At 38.6% G+C, this 9,209-nt stretch overlaps 1 protein-coding gene across 1 annotated transcript in view; it reads left to right on the top strand.

Moving 5' to 3' along the window:
- The first annotated feature begins 7,002 nt into the window (after window positions 1-7,002).
- LOC116175221 (transcription factor SOX-9-like) overlaps window positions 7,003-9,209 on the top strand; it is a 28,459-nt gene continuing 26,252 nt past the window's right edge. Inside the window, exon 1 of the mRNA XM_031493369.1 lies at window positions 7,003-7,531. Within this exon, the coding sequence (XP_031349229.1) occupies window positions 7,317-7,531 (215 nt within the window). The 5' untranslated portion in view covers window positions 7,003-7,316. The remainder of the gene's footprint in view (window positions 7,532-9,209) is intronic.

Here is a 9,209-nt window from a genome sequence, read left to right as displayed (position 1 = left end):
TAAGATCAGTTTAGCTGAATAATTCGCAGGTGTCTTTATACGCGGAAATGGAGCTGCTGCCTGCAACAAAATTGAAATCGGCTGTAGGATTCTTTCTAAAAAACAAATTATGATCGAGGGATTCTGTATATGTCGGAACCCCTCTCCCAATCCCAAATCCTAATCCATCGGAGATGCGAGATCGCGAGCTCGACGTCTACACTAGAAATAAATAGTTAAATATGTTATAGGAGAACAACAAGGGCTCGCGAACTATTCCTTTGATGTACCTACCGCTTCAAAAGCGGTTCCACTGCGAACTCGGGAACTGTTCGCCTCATGAAGGTACGTCCACACAAGGTTCGCTATAACAGTTTGAGAACAGTTCACGAGCCTGGTCTGTACCCGGTCACATTAAGACAATTTTGATTTTTTATTATTAACATAAAAAGTTTACTAACATTGAATGAAAACCAAAAAACAATAAAAACCTTATTTTTTAGTTTTTAAGAGTAGCATAGAGTAAAAGTAGGCTATTGATTCATGGAGATTTTGTTTTGTTTATTGTATTCATGGCAACTAAGGCAGCCGATGCCAATCAATAAAAATGGCCGACGGTAGTAACATGACATTTTGAAAAATATGATATAATTATATAAAAATATAGGATGTGATCAATGCAATCAGGAAAAAGGAATGCCAAAAATGACATTAAGATATACAGGGTCTCAGCAAAGGTAGTTCGGGGGTTCGATTTGGAGTTCCCGTAAGCTGGAAATCCATATACGTTCTGTGGGCGTTCTTCGAGAAATGTTTGTAAATGTTGTATAAAAGAAAGGGCCCAAATGTCTATTAGACGTATGCGAATAAACGTCCGTATTTTCATAAAAAATTGTAGGTACTAGGTATACGATTATCTATGATAGTCTTCGAATTTACGCCGTTTGCCCCCGATACCCTCAAATACAGCGCTTCTTAATGCTTCAGTAAAATCGCCGTGCCGATGCCTTCTTAGAAATTGATGAAATTCAAGTTATGGTACAAAATCTTCGGAAGCCGATGTTTGTACAGGGTTATTCCGTATATTATCCTCGTGTGAGATCGATGGGACTTTTTTGTGTGACAGATCAGTATTCTATCGGCACGTTTTGTCTCCACCATCAGTAAGATCTTGTCAGGGGCTACCACATTCTCTCTGTCGGTATACCCACTTGCGACGTCGCGTTCACTTGAAATAGTTGAAATTCGCGTTTGAAGTTTTGATTCCACCATCAGTAACACTTTGTCGGGGGCTACTACATTCCGAATGTCGGTATCCACTTCCGACGTCCCGTTCACTCTCAATTCGCATTCCCTAATTAACATACAGACGCTAGCTATCGTTCTGTATTTTTTTTCTAGGTCCACGAGTTGCAGAGTCAATTTGAAGGGGTACGATACAAGATTCTTCAGGTTACCACGCTTGAAAATGGCCAGTTCCTTTTATAATCAGTAAACATAGGTCTAATTTGATCATTTTTACCATTAACTGCACTTAACATAAGTTCTGGGTATCAAAAAATTTCGTTAGACCCAGTAATCGCCGGATACCGACGGATTAGACGAGGTACGAAGTTTCACGCGGATCGGAGACCGAAAAGTGCCATTTTTGGTACTCAATTTGAAAAGAATGTGCCATTATGGGTGCGAAGTAAGGTTTTCAAGTATTTCGTCTCGGAGTATATGATGTTTTAGGTCCGTAACTTTACTTGAAGTTTTATAGTGCGCTCACCCATATACCCCCTTCCTAATTCTCCTCCCCAGGTAACTCTTCGAAAACATTTTATAAGTTAAGTTATTGGATGTATCACCATGGAAAAACTTTTTCTGTAACAGAGTTACCTCATACGAGCGCATCAATTAGGCATATTTTGCGAGCCTTTTTTATTGTTTATAACCAAAACAACTGTTTGGAAGAAAAAACTACTCTTAGATCCCATTTTGTTTGAATACAAGATTGAAAATTACAGTCTTATACCGAAATCCGAGACATCATAATGCCACAACAATAACTCGTGGACCTCTCAAAAACACAGGATGTAAGTGTTTGTTTACAATGGACGTATACGTAAATATTTCTAAACCGTAACTCGTATATATCCGTATCGTTTCCGTAAATTTACTTCGTTGTTTACAATAAACCAAAGATCATGCTACATTGCTACATAGTAGTATGATCATTGACCGTACGTAGCTTTGAAACATTTTCAACTTTTGCGACTATGTGCAAGACTTCCATACCGCTTACGTATACGTACGTAAAAATTACGTTCATTGGAAACCCCTTCTTACTGTTATCTAGCGTATGGACTAAAAAAACCCTCCACAAAATCGTACTCGATTTTTGGGGCACTTATTATAGCTCGACTTTTTATTGGCGGCACGAGAAAGAGAGGCCGCGATTCGAGCTCTAAGAAACATTTGGGCCCCCAAAAACTGCTACCTTTTGAAGACGCGCGCCTTGCAAAAGGTAATTAAATTCGCAAATTCCGTCCTGCAGTGGGCGTTTGCAAGATCTTTCCAACGACACCAATTTGAACACAATCGGATCAAAATTGTAGGAGACCAGAAGATCACAAACACACTCCGAGATGGCGCCCAGATGTCGCCGACCCCACATCCTGTAACCCAGTCCCTAAAGTTGGTAAGTACATGACCCCGGTAGGTACATGTACACTCCTCGTGTTTCTACAGGCGTTATTCTACGGGCCCGCATTTGCTGCCAGCCAGCCAGCCATCGGTCGAAGTGAGATTAAAAGCTATCTTTTTACAAATAAATTTGCAAAAATGCCGGAACCATGAGAACTACTTGTAACTGTTGAACTTGCAAAAGTAAAATAATAATAATAATAATAAATGTCTTTAATTAGTACCTAGGTTAAATTACATAGAAATGTGTACAAAGGGCGAGATTCAGTAATGGAATGAAACATACCATTTCTGCTCTGCTCTAAAAACACCAATAAACCACAATAATATATTAAAACCTCGAAAGCGTTTCGACAGCAAGGTTGTCATCATCAACGAACAACTAAAATACAAATACGCCCATATGTATGCTACAAGTAAACGTTTACGAGCTTACGACCTCCTTAATCATTATTCTCTAAACTTTCAGAACAATCTAATTCATTTTTACTATTTCCCTGCTTAACTAGGCAGATATCGTCAACTATATGACTATTTTCAAACATTCGTAGCACCCATGCTTGGCTTTCTATATCTACTTCATTCAAGATGGTCTGTTTTGTACTTGAACAATTTTTATCGCTGTGACCAAACATTTCTACTTTTCGTCTTTTTATCTGTTTTTGCTGTGACTTCTGACTTTTGGGTGCCAGTGCTACCGTTACCGTAAGATCTTTAATTTTCCGAAGAATTTTCGTCTTTATCAGATCTCCTTTGATTGTGATTTGTTATCGCCATCACCATCGGTTTGTACTCCACGACTGTATATGGTCCTTCCTAAACTCTTTGTAATTTCGGTGTCTTCTCTGGGGACGATACAACCAAACCAGATCTCCAGGTTGATAATCATCAATGGGTCTTTACGTCGTACTGCACTTTTATCATATCGCTATATTATTGAGTAATACTAATCCTTCACTCAACGGCTATAATATCTAACTGCATATTATGGCGATGGTACCCAATTTCTGATGCAGGTTTTCCCCGGTTTCTTATTCTTGCCCGGGTCTTGTACCCCATTTCAAATTACATGGTAACCGGAAATCCGTGCCAAACAAACGGAAGCTGGGCTCTGTTCTGTAGTTTCTTCCACCGCAGCACGGTTCACCACCAGGAACAAATAAAGATTCTATGGTTCAGTGGTAGAGCGTTGGACTATAAATCCGGAGGTCGGGTGTTCGAACCTGGGTTGAGGTGAATTTTTCATCTGTGGCAGAGATGGGAATTACCTTGGACCAGTTTCGAGCATTCTGCCGGATACTCCGAATTAGGTTTTCCTGCAGTTTTCCTATTATGCGGGTCACTCTGTAATTGGGCGCAAGCCTGTTGAGGGCCCAGAACAAGAGAGGAATAATAAATAAATAAATATTCATCCCAATCACGCTGGCGGTCGAACACAACTTTTGACAAGTACTTCCCCCGTGTCCTATTTATATGCGTGCTACCCTTCCGTCTGACTGTGGGTGGTTCTGGTTTTGCGATTGCCCAATAGTTGACACAGGCTTTAGGCTGACTCAAGATTTTGACCCCGGTCAGAGTGTAGTTCCAAGGGTGCTCCAAATCTACTAAAAAGTTCTTTTACCAGAATGTCTGCCACCATGGGCGTACGCAGGGAGGGGCAAGGGGGGCAGCAGCCCCACCCTGGCCTGGCCACAGGTTACGTTTTATGTTATTGTTAAAAAACATCTGTAAGAATTGTCTTTGTTGGCTTCTAATTCAATCCTTTGAGATTTAAACAATGAAAGAGGTTTTAAGCTATAAATTAGGGTACCGGCTCGCCTGCCGTCGGGCTGAGCGAAGTTATCGTTCACTAATCGCGCGTTAACACAAACCACTGTGCAGTAGTCAGCCAGTGATGTTCCGTCTACCGATTTTTCGGTAGATCTACCGATTTGCCTAAAATTCTACCGATATACCGAAATGGCCTTTACATCTACCTATCCATTTTCGCCCCGTGTTTTTTTTTGCATATTTAATACAAAATTAATTGATATAAAAGCGGTAATGGGCAACTAATATTTTGAGAAATACTAATTTTGAAGACGGTTTTAGTAACTATTACCTACTAAAAATAAAAATGTATATTATGTGCTTCATTAAACATTTTTTCCGCCAATTTTATTTTTTGCCCCTCCCTAGACCAAAAGCTGCGTACGCCCATGTCTGCCACAGGTTGTCGCTTCTTGATTTGGTATTGCATAACATAATATGCTTCTGTCCATTTACTGAAATAGTACATGACCGCCAAGATGTATTTAGTTGTAGAAACTGTCTTAGAGAAGGGGTTTGAGATTTCAATAGCTATGTATATCCTTGGACTACGGACTATCCACATTGTATTGCCTCATTGTGTCACAAACCGCACATTTTCGGCACCACACCTCCACATCTTGGGTGCAATTATGAACCGCACCTTAACCACCGTTTTTGCCACTTCCCGGTATACCATCGTGCATCTGTCGTAGTAGTTCAGATTTCCTGCTCTCCGGGATCAGTACCTATACATACACACTTGTGGTCGTGCCATCATCATTTTCTAGAACCCTCTTATGAAGATCGTCTTCTAGCCGTAAACGAGTTCCACTGCAGAGACCAATACCAGTTTATCAGGTAAATTACGGTCATCTTCTTGAGCCGTCCGGAGTTCTTGGGGTGTCCAACCATAATCCACAAGTACCTACCGTGCGTTTTGATTTCATTTTCTACTGTATGAATTTTATCTTGGACACTGTGTGCCTCACTTTGGACACTGTGTCTTATATCGAATCATACCTCTTATTTCTTGCTGGCCTGTTTCAATTTTAACTTCCCTTGATTGCAAACCAGCTTCAAATTGCTTATATAGCAAATAACGGTACTTCTAGAATGTTCTCCGAGTCCTCCCGAACGTTTCCGAATTTGCTAAAACGAACCCCTCATATTTCCCGGAAAAAATGCGTCATAACCGCCTTAGTTTCTTATCGCTAATGCCGCCTCGGTGTCTATCGGGATTTCTAGAATATTTGCTACAATATTAATCAAAAGTTCTATATAAAAATTGAAATTGTATTATTATAAAAAACGATTTTGGAAAAAAATGTACCTTATACAAAACTCGAGATACGGAAATTAAACATCAATTTATTTCCTCGCCATGTAATGTGTCATTTTCCTGTCGTGTTATGTAAATAAGTATGAATATTATAGGTAGTTATTTGTCGTGTAGGGCAAAATTTTACACCCGGAATTCGATAAAAAATAGACGTTTTACTGATTGCCTGGCACCAAGGCCTCTGACTTCCATGTTACGGTACTGCAAAGACACAGTACCAGTAATGAAGCTTCTCCAATATGAAAACTTTGTTTTTTTAATCGCACCTCCCTGAAAATGAGGTCATAACACATAATTTAGAGGTATGAGGTTTGAGGTAGGTACCTACAGTACCGTTTTAATTACTCAATGCTAGTATTTTTTGGATTTCTGCTGGTGAGGTTTCATTCTCAAGAGGTGATTCAAGCGCAAGTCTTTGGAGCCTAATACTTTTTTTATGAAATATACCTAAGTACTTTCGACAACCCGAAATACGGAGATTTTTAAATTCTGCTTGTCTGCCGAATGGATGAGTTCCTGGGATGAACAAAATCGGATCGACCACGCAATTTAAAAAAAAAATGGAACTGGAAGTGAAAAACTTCTATCTACCAAATCAAATATTTATGTACGGTGTGTTTGTTTTGACAAAAATGTATATCAAAATGGTACCAACTATACCTAAATATTATAAATTTGGTTGAGCTGTCCAAGTAATGAATGAAAGAACATCAAAATCGTTATATGTTCACCACCTTACCTAATTGTGAAAATAGCTCAATGCTAAAGAAGTTTGAAATTGTCTAATTCCTGACGCAAACTTTGAAGCAACATTTTGACGGCTTTCGATTTTTTATTAAGACCTTTGTTACCTACTTTTTATTAAATAAGTTAGATGAACATGTTCCAAAAATGCCCTACTCATACAAAAAATTCTCCAACAAACCCACCTGTTGCCCTGTGAGATGAACACCCTCCTACATATCAACTCATAAAATTGAGATATCGCACCTTCCTGTTTACTTTACGTGAAGACCCGTTACCAGATTTATCAGATGTGACTAATTGGTGGTCGTCGACCATTATCCTCAAAATAAAAAAGTCAGAGAAGAAATTAATAAAAAAAAAACTATTAATCTCCTCGCCAATAAGATTACACTAGGCGTACTTAAAATAGAAGGCCTTCTCCCGATTGGCAGTCTTCATCTTCTTGGCATCAGCATATGTCACAGTTGCTTAAAGACCCACATGAGGAAACGTAAATCGGCTAGTCTATGCCAATCGGTGAATTGAAGTAAGACGGCAACAAAAAGCGTGGGCATTTTAAGATCCCGGTCTTTATCTTAAACTGGCGCGTGGTATATGAAAACTGCTTTGGGGATTTGAAAGCACTCTTTCATCCGTGTTTGCTAGTGGAGGTGTTGAAGCGATGTTAATAGGAACAATTAGGCATTGTTTGACGTAGTACGTTTTTTTTAAAAAAAAGTGGTCGTGTAAATTCATTCATAAACTAATTTTGTGTGAACCGAACTAATTTGAAATGCTGTCGAGCGGCAATTTGGTGCGTTCTTCGCCGGTGCCAATAAATTCGAATGCGGCGGCTTCGATTGCGGCCGCGTCGGTCGCGTCCATCATAAACGAGACGTCGACGTCGCCGAAAGTCGAAAATGCGTCGCTGGATAAAAGCGAAATAAATGAAGCCGTGTCGAAGGTGTTGCGGGGCTACGATTGGTCACTGGTACCAATTGCAACGAAGTAAGTTTATCTATTAAAAAATTCTATTATCGGTTAATTACGCATTGATTCAGAATGTAACGCTGTTGTTATGGATGCGTCGCGTTAATCTTCTTGAATTTTACGCAACGGAACGTTGAACTTTTTCGGTGATTACGACAAAATTGGAGCGGTTCGTGAATTAGAGGATTTTGTAACGTGTGATTCATAAAGGGGTGCGAAGTGTTTTAAAAAGTTCATAATTAAAGTAGGTTTGCTAATTGTGTTAAGTGACGGCACCTCTCAACTTTTTAACATTGTTTGTACGTTCTCTACTGGTAAAACGTAATATTTACAATGTCACTAATTGTTCCGTGTATATTTAAAAATTATCTCAAAACAAACGGTTCTTTACAAATTTTAATATACGCACAATATTTGGAAAATTCCGAGTTTTACGACATGAATTCCCTACCGTCTAGTTTTCAGGAAGTTTCGAATTTTACAGACGGGGTTGGAACACATTTAGCTCCGCAATCTCAAATCACAAAATTTAATGGTAGAATAGCAGTTGTTGCGCAATTCCGAACTTTATAAGAGACCGCCGCAAAAAGGGGCATGCTGACATACCTAATTGACAGTAATACGGGGATGTAGGTTGAATTTCTGATCTTACATTACGCTGTATGCTACAAATGTGGTCTGCTTTGAAAAGTGAGAAAAACGGGGAATTTGTTACAAAAACAAATAAAAATATGATCGATAATAAAACTCGACGTAGGTAAAGAGTCTCGACTCTTAAAGGATTTTTAACAGAAATATATCTAGATACTATAGGGACCTACAGATTACTGCAAATTTTCACCATCCATCTCGCCATCCATATACGCATTTTTTGGATCCCATCGTTATTCTTTAAGTAATTGGTTTTCTATTTACATCATGGTCAGGGCCGGATTTACCATGGGCCCATGGCGGCAAATTTTTAGAGACTGCAAAAAAAGAAATTTAGGAAATAATTTTACAGTGCTATCGTGGAATAATAACATAACCTCTTAAGAAATGGAAATTGTTACACACACTCTTACCAACTTAAAAGTAATCATGAAATAGGGAGTAACATAACCTCACATTTCGACGAAATTATGTGAATTTTGTATTACGATTGTGGAAAATTTGTGGCTTCACCCGCAAATTTTTTTGTTGAAATTAAAGCCTTTGGAAAACCACTTCTGAATTTCACATTGTAAATATTACGTAAAACGCGAGGTAAAACGTATGTTCTTAAAAGTAAAAGTAGATATAGCCGCATGATCACCTCCTGTTGATTAATGATGCGGAAATATTAATAAAAAACGAGTAAATTTCTCTAAAAATTAAACAGTTTGGTATTTGTTTATAGTTCAAAGAACAGCTGATATGATATTATACTTTGTTTTAACCTCGGTTTTAACACTTTATAAATATAAAAAATGTTTTTTACTATTAATTAAATCAATCTGAGCAAATTAGGAGAAAGAAAATCATATTTATACTTTTTTGTATAGAGTAAAATTTAGTTTTGGGGTAGGTACATAATGATTTTAATTGGTTGGGAGCGGGGGGGGGGGGGGCGATTTTGAAGGACCAACAGGCGCATAATATGTAGATACGGCCCTGGTCATGGTTGAATCTGATTGCGCCCATAATAGTCCTACACCTAGAGTTATAGATCGGTTTT

This window comes from Photinus pyralis, unplaced genomic scaffold (genome assembly GCF_008802855.1).
Source record: "Photinus pyralis isolate 1611_PpyrPB1 unplaced genomic scaffold, Ppyr1.3 Ppyr1.4_LG6, whole genome shotgun sequence".
Classification (NCBI taxonomy): domain Eukaryota; kingdom Metazoa; phylum Arthropoda; class Insecta; order Coleoptera; family Lampyridae; genus Photinus; species Photinus pyralis.
Note: the sequence above shows the minus strand (reverse complement) of the source record. Positions and strands in the feature narration are given on the sequence as shown.